This window comes from Corvus moneduloides, chromosome 3 (genome assembly GCF_009650955.1).
Source record: "Corvus moneduloides isolate bCorMon1 chromosome 3, bCorMon1.pri, whole genome shotgun sequence".
NCBI lineage: Eukaryota > Metazoa > Chordata > Aves > Passeriformes > Corvidae > Corvus > Corvus moneduloides.
Genome location: NC_045478.1, coordinates 25,911,603 through 25,924,048, shown reverse-complemented (window position 1 = coordinate 25,924,048; position 12,446 = coordinate 25,911,603). Strand labels below are relative to the sequence as shown.

General features: G+C 39.2%; 1 protein-coding gene across 3 annotated transcripts in view; it reads right to left on the bottom strand.

Moving 5' to 3' along the window:
• Positions 1-1,177: 1,177 nt before the first annotated feature.
• The window catches only part of AGPAT5 (1-acylglycerol-3-phosphate O-acyltransferase 5), a 55,930-nt gene continuing 44,661 nt past the window's right edge, over positions 1,178-12,446 (bottom strand). For all 3 annotated transcript variants that reach the window (XM_032104615.1, XM_032104612.1, XM_032104613.1), the window contains 2 exons: positions 5,426-5,549; positions 1,178-3,712 (listed from right to left, as the gene is read on the bottom strand). In XM_032104615.1, coding sequence (XP_031960506.1) covers positions 3,487-3,712; positions 5,426-5,549 — 350 coding nt within the window. In that variant the 3' untranslated portion in view covers positions 1,178-3,486. The remainder of the gene's footprint in view (positions 3,713-5,425; positions 5,550-12,446) is intronic.

Sequence of the window (12,446 nt, the reverse complement as noted above, 5' to 3'; positions counted from 1 at the left end):
TCTGCTAAAAAGTGACCTAGAATTGCAGGTTAGGACCAAACTCTGATTTCCATATTTAGAACGGAAAAGCATTTATAAAGCAGGTGTCAAGATCTCAAACCTGTTAGCTGGTTTTCTATTATACAGTTGAAATTTCTGTCATTAAGTGTTTTTTATTTGGAGGTGGTGAAGGGAAAAGTATCTTTTTTCACTTTAAGCCAAAAATCCCAAACCTGCTCATGGTCCCCTTCATTATCCAAACACAATAGTTACCTCTCTCTCCCTTGAAGTAACTATATACATTCTCTGCATGCTAAAATACCAAAACAATCAGGGGTCAGCTTTTAAATACTAAAAGAAGTTTTACAGGTATGCTACATGTTGACTGAAAGGAGAAAAAAAAAGTATTACAGTAAAATGCCTCAGAAGAGTTAGCAAAGGACTGCATCTGGGTGGAGCCCCTCATGTGTCCTCCTCAGTCATTTCTTCACTCTGGTATCACACAATGTTTTGTCACTTCGCTTTTCGTGTTCTCCATTGAGTAAGTTAATGCTTCCTTAGCCCAATTCCTTCCCCAAAAGTAAACACAAGGATGTCATTGTAGAACTAGCATTTAGTGGTGGTCTTGCAAGTTTTACACACAGCTTATGCACACGAACAGAGCAGTACTTGTGGGAGGGAAACAGCTCTAATCAGAGGCACTGATACAGCTGGCAGTTTTTGAACATAAAGGTCCTCCTGAGATTTAACACATCACTACAGCTTTGGTGGCGTTGCTACCGAGATACACTTCATGTATTTGTTTCCAGTATCTCTTCCCTGTCCCTGCATTCGTCCACACTCTGCCACTGCTGTCAGGCCAAGGCCTATCTCCACTGAGGCCAATTCCTGGACAGAAGCATGGTCCTGCACACAAATGAACATCATTAAGGAGCAGCAAATGGTGCAGGTGCTCAAGGGTGAAAAGCTATTGCAATTCGACTGACCTGGTGGTGTGTTGCATTGGAACACGCACAAATCAATTCTAACACATTTCTGGCTGCATGGGAAAAAAAGACAAACTTGTTTTCTTTCAATTGACTACTTCTCACACAAGTCCTTCTCTTGGGGACTTAAAACCACACTTGTAGCCTTTGTTTGAACAGTTCCAAGTTACAAACATGAAAGTGCAGAAACAATTGAACAAGTAGACAGGACAGAAAAGTTGAATGAGCATTGGCTCTTCTTATTTTAATGAAGAAATATTTCAAGTTAATATCAGTGCATATTTAGAAATAGCATGTGATACTCCCAATGCCAAATACATCAGCAAATTACAGTTTCAAAACTTTATAAATTAATGGCAAGGAAAAAAAAAAGATTAACATAGAGAATAACGTTCAAAATAAACATCCTGTTTGCTGCACTGTGTCAATTATATTCCTGGTACTTAAACAGCAAGAGATCCAATATTTCACGGTAATTAGGCTCTCCAAAATAGCAGTTATTTTCCTACAAATGAATTGAGCGGTTTGCATTTATTTTTGATGTATAATTAAATGTTATTCTTAGCTGTTACAAAGAAATTTAGTCATGTCAGAGTAAAATTTCATTCCACGACTGAAAAAACTCACACTAACATAGGAACGTTGCCTTCTGGTTATACCCACTAGTAACAGTCAGCTGAGAATAGGAAGAACTACATGAAAGCACATTTGGCTGTTACATAAAATGGCTTTTTTTTTTGTTTCACAGCCTCATAACAATACTGTTTTTCAACACTGTTCCCAGTCATTGTTTTTGAAACGGTTCATCAACATATCCTGAATCAATCACCGATATAAATAACTCCAGTGACAAAATCCATTATGGAAGGACACAGAACTGCAAACTGAAAGTTGTCCTGGATGATTTTAAGGTGGAACTGTAATTCCTCTGTAAGACTCTGTTTAAGAAAAAACAAAAAAACAACCCCACATAGTAAAATCTTTAAATAACTGGCAATGGTGGAATCTGGAAAACTGAGATATAATTTTGAGAGATGTTTAACTCACAACGGACTCTAAAGCAAGACAAATCATACACTGAAGCTAGAAAGAGATGCACATTTAAAGCTTGCAAGTGTGATATAAAAATATTCTCTAGTTCTTTAATTTTGATACAGGGAGTCCAATTCCCTAATGGAAGAAGATAAAATACATCTTCTTTTCTTCCCCATCGCTGTACATACAGACTGCTCCCTTGAATCAGGAAATGGCTTTCCCCAACAAAAATACCAGCCTTGGGAATCACAGACTTTCACAGGGTTTGTTGATTTTGCTTTTTAAAGTATATTTTCGAGCAGGTGAAATACTGATAGGATATGCATTTCGTTCACTATTAACTACTGTGCAAATCATATACATCAACCTCGTAACTTCAACCTAAGTACAGTCTGCATGGCCTAGAATGACTCAGAATCTAGTGGGATACTACAGCAGAGATGACTGCCAGCCTATGAAACACCAGGCTAAATCAGGTTAGTGGGAAAGGCACATGCTTCAGATTTAGCAGGACCACCTGAAGGTTCCTCATTACTGTTCCTGAAGTTACTGTGATTCTGTGCACTTCCCAAATGACAAGGTTTGCTTCCAGAAAATCGTGAGGTAATAGGAAACTTCTGCTTATGGCACATACACATGGAAGAGTGTGAGCTCAGCTGAACACTCATGGTGCAAGGGGTAATGCAGACACAAGGGAGGCTATGAGGGTTCTGGCCAGAAACAAAGACTTCACATTTCCTTACACCGCACACATTCCTTTTATGCACAAATACAAGGTGCGCAAAATAAGCTGTTTGCTTGGTACAATTTAATGTTTCGCTTATGTGAAATAATCACCTAATACTGCAATAGAATCAAAAATCATGCACTAGATAAACAGAGCTTCTTCCCCATGAACAGCAGTTCTCAGGAACATTTTATTCTGCTTCTGGTAACATCTCATGATTTGCCAGCTTTCACAGTCCCTTTTACAGAACACAGTATTTAGCGACAACTGAAAAGCAAAATTAAAAAAAAAAAAAAGAAAAGTTTTGATTTTAGTTGCGATACAGCTGGGATAGATGCAACAGAGCTGCTGTAATGCACCAAAGAGTAACAAAAATTCAACATGAATATCAGAAGAATAAATATATACCCTAAATTAATCTCTGTAAATACATTCACAGGTCCACTTAAGACACCCTTATGCATAACTCACACTTCTTCAGATCTGCAGAGAGAGATGGATGTTAGTTCATGGGGAAAGCAATTTATCATGAGACTCGGTTTATCTGTCATTATTCCAGCAAAAATCAGTAGCAAATTTGAAAATCTACATTTATTTTCCCCAGACCAACCACACAGAGGCTTAAGTCACAAAATCTATTATTTCCAATATTCAATCAATAAGGCTTTATTTACACTTTTTTTTCTATAAAGTCAGGAAAAAATTTAGTGCAATGTGCAAGAAAAGACTGCACATTTCACTGATCAGAGACTAACATCATTATGGTTTAATGCTAACCCACAGGCAGCCAATTAAAGTTCCATATATCCATGTTTTTACATAGAGTTTCCTTCCAGATTCTGTCAGAAGCATACTAGCAGTCAGGCCACCTAAAAACAGCAAAGACGGCAAAGTTTTCTTGAGGCTTAGTTTGGAATGAACACTTTTCCCAGGGAACTTGTTTCTTCTTTTAGAATCCTTTGCATCGTAAAATTCTATTAGTAACCTATAAGCAGAGAAAAAGGAGATGGTCAAAGTCAGACAGTAGCTTAAGACATTTTAAGCAACCTTACTTTCATCCAGTAACTGCTTCTAATCACACATTTTTAACAAATGATCTCATCATATGCAGCAGCTCCTCTGTAACAAGTTCAAATAATGAGTACACCTTACGCATATGATGCACATCAAAATACTCAACCTGAACTCTTGCAAGCATTAAAGCCATATTTTCCTTGTGGACCAATTGCAACTGTGAATATAAAAGTGGACAACAATTGTTTTCATTCAGCATTTAGCAGAAAAGCCCAGAGCAGTGGGCAATATTGTAGGACAAAACAATGCACTGAGCACCAAAGGAGGAGGAAGAAGTATCTTCATAAAATAAACTAATAAGTAACAAGGGCTCACAAGACACTGAGTATATTGGAAGCTAAACATGCCAAGAGTAAGATGCTATGCCACTGGCTTAGTAGTAATTTCTTTCCTCCTAGTTTTAAAAAACAGTAATAAATGGATCTGGAAATTCTGGGGTTTTGTTTTAACTATCTCTAAATTTGCCTGACAGACTGATCTGGTCCCAGGAAAGATGCTCCAGTGAACAGGAGCTTACAATGACACATGGATGATGAGGGTTCAGTTTTGTTCATCTTACTAGATAACTAAAGGGACAGACACTGCACAGCCTTTTATTTCATGTATCAGCTCCTTATCTATTTAAATTAAATTCAGACTTTCTATCTTTCAAAAGTAAAGGAAAGAAAAGCTTTTGTGATCCTAAATGTCTAAGACACTTTAGTAACAGTGCCATGTTTATAGATAGTCGTTAACTTTTAGATGAATTCAAAGTTCACAGGCAGGAGAAGTGAATACATTTCTCACTTCCATGGAGTGTGAGACAGGCAGAATACTAAAGCAGAACAGAACTGAAGAACTGGGACATTTCTGTCTCACTCAAAGTATTCAAGGATTTAGAAATTAAACAGATTCAGCTCCCTTAAGCTGGACTTCAGATCTGGCAAATTAAACCATCATTTCTCAACCAATACTTAAATCCTACATTTAGGCACAAAGTCCCTCAGGAGAACAAGGTCCCCCAGGATCTGCTGCATATACTCAGTAGAGACCTTATCTGGAGATATTGGAGGAAGTCAGGCACTTTACTTCTGCCACAATTCAAAAATGGACAAATGAAACTTCTACATCACCTCATTTCCCCAGTGAAGGCAGGATTTTTGGGGTTAACTGTGTTTTTATCCAGTTGCTGTCTGGATGAAAGATTCGTAAACAATTATGGCAGAAGAGATTAGATCAAGACCCACCCCTCTCTCACTCCAATTTAACACTGATTACAAGGGCAGAATGACACTGCTTGTTCTTGTTTGCCTACCACAGGCATCTTACATTCCTGCACAGGACTTAACTAGGAGAAGATGAATGGAGAGTATTCAGATGAATACAAGTCTTGCCTGGAACATGGACTCACACCTCTTCAATCTAAAGAAGGTCAAAATCCCAGGAATGCCAACCTCCTGAGCAAAAGGCTTAACCACAAGGTTATATTATATTATATTATATGCATAGGAGTACCAACATCACCTCTCTTCAGAGAGCCCTACAGCTGGCACTGCTGATAACACAGAAACCATGGCTATATCTGTTAATATAAAATAAATAAGACAGATTCTTGAAACAGAAAGTTCTGCATATTTCTACTCACTTATCCTTTATTTCAAAACGTTCATGAAGCCACCTTCTCATATACATCTGCTCTTCTGGAATGTCCTTCAGTTCAATTCGGTCAATGAAAATATGAACTCTCGGGCATTCCTTACACAGAAACTCTAAAAAGAGAGCAAAACAACACAACTGAGTCACAAAAACACTGAGTTACAAATACACCCAAAAAATCGGACTGTAAGTGCCTTGGAAGCCTAACTTCACTGCTCAAAAAGCCTTCCCTCCTTATGTTGGGATCCTGAGCACTTCACTGAACTTATAAACCATCCGGCCTACACACTTGAAATGGTGGACCATTATCAGGTACAACATGGAAGAACTGTCCTAAAATGCACCTTGCTAACTGTAAAAGGCTGTGCTTGAAAACATTACACTCTACCTCAGTTGCAAGCTACTCATTCAGCAGTGTGGAATGCAGTGATTTTGATGTCATAAAGTTATCCATCCTGAAATTTTTTTAAAGCTAGTAATCCTCTTTGCTTGTCCTTTTTAAAATCTAAATTTTGTTTGCTGCTGGATGACAAAATTGGAATTACAGTGATATCCCAAAGCATTTCCAGGAGAAAGTATGCTTCAATTTAAGCCATAACCTATAATTAAAAAGTGTAATAGGGCAAAAGACTCAGAACCAAATGCTGCTTTCCATTTTGTATCCCTTCATTTTTCTTCTGTCTCACAGAGCTTGAGACAGCCCTATTGCAAATTGCACCCCTCTCCCCCCCTATTTCCTCAATTTGACCCTAGACAAACTTACCAAGCAAGCATTAAGGACAAACAAAACTCCATTACTCAAATGGCCTTGTGGGATTTCTTACAACTAACAAGTGGTAAAAATAGTGGGCATGACTACAGTACTATACTGCATATTGTAAATGTGAAATCCTGCGCAGTGCGTATTGGTAACCACTTGCATCTATCAGTAACAAGGGGTGCTGCAGTAACCACAGCATCCCTGGAGAGATTTGCATGATGTGAGGATGGAAGTCCTCAGAAATTTGGACAGTCATCCTGTTTTGAAAAGGGACCAGAAGTGCCTTCCTACAATACATACAGGCAACAAATGTAACACAGACTGGGTGGTCCCTTTAGGTTGTTGACATTTTTCGGACAGCAGTGCAGATGCACAGAAGACTTTGACCCGTAACTGTGAGGGGTATCTGGAGGAATGAATGTGCAAATAAATTGTTACAGCATGAACATCTTTATTGTTGTCTGCCAAAGCAGATATCCCCCTATTTGTTTTTCATCTTTACAGGATTATTGATTAGTAAGGACTTCGCTGTAAAAACAGTCCTTATCACATACTAGAAATTGCCTTAAGGAATTTTAAAAGCCTGTTTTCATGCAAATGTGTGTGTGTGTGCTTGCAGGGGGGAGGGAAGGAGAAGAGATAAAGAGATCCCTAAAGTCTTGAGGTGCTTGGATGCAGAAATCTGTAGGGTGCTGTGTGTGGTTCTGTCTGGACATCATGCAGATTTATGAACATCTAAAGTATTTATTAATATGTAATGATTAGGAGAGCCCTTCACCGAAGCACAGCATAAAGGGAGCAATATGGCCTCACACCATCAGCTGGAGAGCTGGATGAGGGCTCCATCCAGGCATGAGTCCATCTCTTGGCCCTGGAGCTGCAAACACAGCTGTTGCCAAGAGGTTTCTGGTAGAACCTTCTCCTACCTACAGCTATTAGATGGCAGGCAAGCTAAGGATTTGGAGTCCAGAATGATGGCACACACAGAGATTTTCTTCAGGTTTATATGCAATGCTTTTACTAACCACAAAAAAATCACCGGTCATTTATCTAAAAGCAGACTGTTCTCTTGCTTTAATGTGAAGAAAGGATTTTGCAGGGCTGTTTCTCTAAGGATGCTATCAAGGCCACTACATGAAGGTCATTGACTGTATGAGCATCTAAAAGCATACTATTAATATCTTAAAATGACAGATGTATTATCCATGCCTTCAATGCTTATGATGTTCATTGATGTACAAATCCTCTTTTGAGTGGCATCACCTATGAAGTGGAACATTCTAACAATATGCAAAACTGTATCTAGAAATCAAAAGCCCGGAAGCCAGATATATGGTCTTTTTCTGTACTAGACTCCTATAAAAAACATCTAAGGTATGCATATTCAGTTAGAGCTGAAGATCCAGCTTTAAAAGATACTTAAAACATTCTGTGCATTGTATAGTGTATGTTTCGTTTGCTTCATAGCACATGGGTTGTTCTGCATAGGAACAATCAAGTCTTTACTGATGTTACTTATAACTCAGTTATAAATTATTAAGGAAAATTAGAAACCAATCAAAACTCAAGACATAAGTATTTCAAAAGAAACACCTTCCCCCACCAAAGCTGAAGTGTAGCAATTCTACAAATCTGCTTGGACAACAAAATCCCCTCCTCAAATACTTGAGTGTTGCTTCTAGCTTTCTACCTTATGCCCAAGTTCCAATGCAAGTTGATTCTTACCACTTCCCACTCTGGTGTTCTTCAGCCAGTCTAAATTGAATCCCTGTATGTGAAGATCCTAAAGGTTTGTCATTATTTCCCACCTTTGTGAATCCCAGTGCTTTCCCCCACAACCTCACCCTCCCTTTTGAGTTTGACTTAGTTCAGCCTCACTGAGGGCTGTGTGATCTGCTACTTCAGGCGCTACCCTGGGGAAGGTCATGATTCCCACACATCGATTCAAAGTCCTTTTATCCAAAGCCTGGGTATTCAGGACATCTGCAGATGACATTGTAATGCATGCAGTCAAGCAAGTCAGGTAATCTGACTAGTATTTAATTACCCAATTCATGTGAGGGTCAAATGCAACTAACCCAACTTTTTTGCCCCTAATCTCCAGTGTCACAGCAATCACATAAGAGCACCAGTGGATAAGGATGACATACTGAAGGTTGATTTTTAGAAGAAACAGCTGGATTTTATCACCATAACCACTAAAGGTCTGTGGTGGTCCCATGACCCTTAATTTCACATTAGCTTAACTCCCAAAAGACTTATGTAATTAAGCTAAGAAACAAAATCTTATTGAAGCAATTTATTATGCGCAAATTACATCCAACTTCAGGGACACTAGCCCTTAAGGCCAACATCTGATGGGCTTTTCAGATTCCTAAACTTGCCAGAATTTGTTATAATTAACAGCAGGAACAAGCAAGCCTGAACAAGAGACAAAAGAGAAATGCAAATAATGCATTACAAGCAAACATTATGTTGGGGACAGCATTAGTCAAGAACCCTGTACAATTTGGGTTAAATGAACACTAACAACTTGTATGGGAGCCAAATGGACTTTTGTGTGGGAGATAATTTCCTAATAAAACTTTCTATCTGGCTAAATAACAGATACAAGCAGAGAATGTTTGTAATGCTTTTAGTGACCAAGCACAGCAGAAGGAAAGAATTGAAAATAATAAAGTGGATTGAGTATTTTTTGTTCTTGAGCTGTGACACTGCATTCCTCCTTCAGTGGGACTGAATTCACACTAACACAGGGCTGCAGTGGGGGATTCACTGCAGCACTGGGATTAACAAATGAGGTGCAACAGCCTCCAGGAAAGGAACTGAATCCACAGCATTTTTAATTGCAAACCAATATTTGGGGCTCCCACAAAATTCTCTCAGTTCTCAACTCCTCACCTTAAAAAGCCAATTAACTATCTTTGGAATTACCAGCATTACCAGGAAAACTGAGGGAGGAGAGAAGTTCCGAAACATAGACATATCTGTAACTGAGAAGGGACAAAAAAGTGGCCTCAGACCACCTTCCCCTTCTGAACCATGGAAGTTCATTTCACCACTCCAAATTATTTGCCTTGTCCCTTAAGAAAGTGACAGTGGTGTTAAACAGATATTCCAGTTTTCAGTTACTAATGAAGTCTATTTTTATATGCACTTTAAATATGACAGCAATAAAGTAGCTCAGGTTTCAACCTCCTACATTGGCTCTTCTACTGAAATGTAATTGTTGCCAAAGTCCTTCAAAATTAGGAACAGACAAACTGAGGCCTGACTTAATTTTGTCCACTTAAAGAGTCCCCAGATCTTTCCTGTTTTAACAGATTTCAGTAATGTTTGTGATCTACTGATAGTGATATCATTGGAAAATAAAATCTGAATAAGGTGTATTTATTCTAAGTAACTAGCATTTCAAATGTGTAAAAATACATCTCTTCAGTAAGAGAACGTTGTGTGTTGTGGTTTGTATAGTTTTACAGGCAAAACCACGACAGCAGAGACATTCCTCTGAACTGTAGATGCTTTCTCCACTTCTTAAACTTGCATTAGTCTGGACTTCAGTGTTCAGCTACCAAAGCAATTTGTAAACTATCTCCTCTTAAAAAAAGAAAACCCATCTCTCCACTTCCATTTACTTTGTACCCCAAATTGACAATTAAACAGCAAAACAAACATGAATTTAAGTGCTGCATTGCTTCTCAGCTTCATGCTTTCCATCATCCCAAGTCGAGCTGACAGAAAACTATTTCACTACTTGCTCTAACAAAATAAAGCAGCAGTAGAGCCAAGTGACACTAGACAGGAAAGCAAACATCCCGGGCCAGCCGAGGGTGATCGCAGGAACTGCCCCAGGCAGCAGCAGAGGAGCAGCGCCAGCACCTGCAGGTACTGCGGATGTAGGGATGCGTGGAGGAGATGTTGTGCAGCCTAGACTGAAGCTGGCAGCCAGGAAACAAGCCTGGACCTGAGGAATAGCGCTCTCAGGAACACTGCCAATCCCCTGTGCAAGGCCTGACAGGCACACAGAGATCAGTGCCCCCATGCATGCACAAGGGGCACAGTGTAAGGAGCATACAGCTCAGGAGATGGGGGATGTTTTGAAATGAGAAATGGGATGCACCTGAATCATTATTAAGCCAGGGTGCTGGCCGTGAAAACTGAAAAACTGGAGACTGTTTCAACTGGTAGTTGGGCAAGACTGAAAGTCAGAAAAAGCAACTTGTTCAGATGGATGCAACATAAGGTGGATGTGGCTAAAATTCATTGTGAGGGCAAAGTTCAGAAGTGCCTCTGTACCAACATGAGAAGCCTAAATACAAAGACAGAACAAGAATTACTGGGACTAAGAGATGACTCCTTCCTGTAAGGCAGGCATCCTGGTGGGCTTGCAGGAGTGGGCACTGTTACCAGACTACCAGACTTCTAGGAATGACGGAAGAGGATGTTCAAATGAGGGTAGGGTAGTGTGCATGAACGATTATATAGAAGTCTAATAGCTTTATATAATAAGGAGACAAAAGCACAATAAAGTCCTTGTGGATGGAAAATCCAGACTCTACTAGAATATATATTAGATAAATAATTAAATTACTTCCAAGTAAGTTTAATAATAGTGAGCAGAAACTGTGAAGCTGGACTGAGATCTGCAAGTTCAGGACTGACAGCAGGAGAGTGAGATTCCAGCTACCTTCACTGAACTGCATTGATACTTCAGCAGGATGAGGAGGGGAAAAAATCCCAAATAAACACAAACCAAAATGAATCAACCAATTGGGCAAAAACACCAGAGGGGAAAAAAAAAATTGTTTCCTGAAAGAACTAGTAAGTAAGAAAACCCACAAGAAAAAGATGCTGTTCCTGGTGTGGTCTTGCTCTGCAACCACAATACAATTAATTTTAGTGTTGTAGAAAAAGAATCCAGCACAGAAATGCAGAATTCTTGGGGGTTGCCTCTTCTCCCAGGCAACTAGTGATAGGACAAGGGAAAATGGCCTCAAATTGCACTATGGGAAGTTCAGGCTGTATGGATATTAGGAAAAATGTCTTCACTGAAAGAGTGGTCATGCATTGAAACAGGCTGGCCCAGGGAAGTGGTGAAGTTGCAATCCCTGGAAGTGTTCAAAAAAAAAGCAGATGTGGCACTTTGTGATAAGGTTTAGTGGGCATGGGTGGTGTTTGGTTGAAGATTGGACTTCATGATCTTGGAAGTCTTTTCGAACTTTAATGATTTTGTGAATTAAAGGAAGTACACAATGGGAGGGAAGGCAAAGTGTCAAAACACCCTAAAATACACAGTCCAAAAGAAGGCAACCTGGAGGCTACTAAAAAACCCACCAAACACCAAATCCCAGAAAAACTTGTAATAGAAACTCACATAAAACATGTGTAACTCTGCAAAAGGAAAAGCCTGTGTGGGTCTGAAAAACATCTGTATGGCTTTAAAGAGAAAATCAAGGAGGCTACCATTATACTCCTACCTTCTCTGCTTTGAGGAATGGAAAGCTTGTCCGAGTAAGGAAAAGCCACAAAACTGCTCATGCCAAATGTAAATGTAAACTTAAGAGGACTAAAAATGAACTTGAAAAATGGAAAGGGTGCTCTATTTTAACTTTTTTTCAGTATATTAAAAGCAGTAAACTTGATAAGACACTGGTGGGGTTGCTGGATGACTAAAGTGTGAAGAGCAGCACTCATGGTCAAGTATAAGCCCTTGCAACAGAAGCTCATATATTTTTCATCATATTTCATATATTTCATATATTTGCTTGCATCATTCTTTCTTGTCGAAAATGTTTGATTCCTACACCCATTGCATTCTTTGTAGCAGATCATTCAAAGGAACTAGATCAATAAGTAAACATACAGAAAGTATTAGACTAAATATAAACAAACAAGTCAGATGTCAGGAAGTCACCAAGACCAGACAGCATTCATCTAGAAGCTCTCAAATGTGGAATTTAAAAACAAAGATGCGTAACCTATCAGCACAAACAGCCATTGTGCCAGAAAAATAGGGAGTTTCCCATCTACAAACAAGGACTTTAGAGATGATGCTGGGAAATACAGACCAGAGTCTTACATCACTGGGTAAGATAACAGGTCTGTAACAAAATCACTGAGCACATGGATAATCACAGTCTGTTGAAAAAGATTTGGTGTGGATTCTGTAAAGGGAAATCCTGTCCCACCAACTTGCTGGATTTCTACAACAGTGTCAAGGACCAGGCGGATAAAGGGGATTCACTGGACA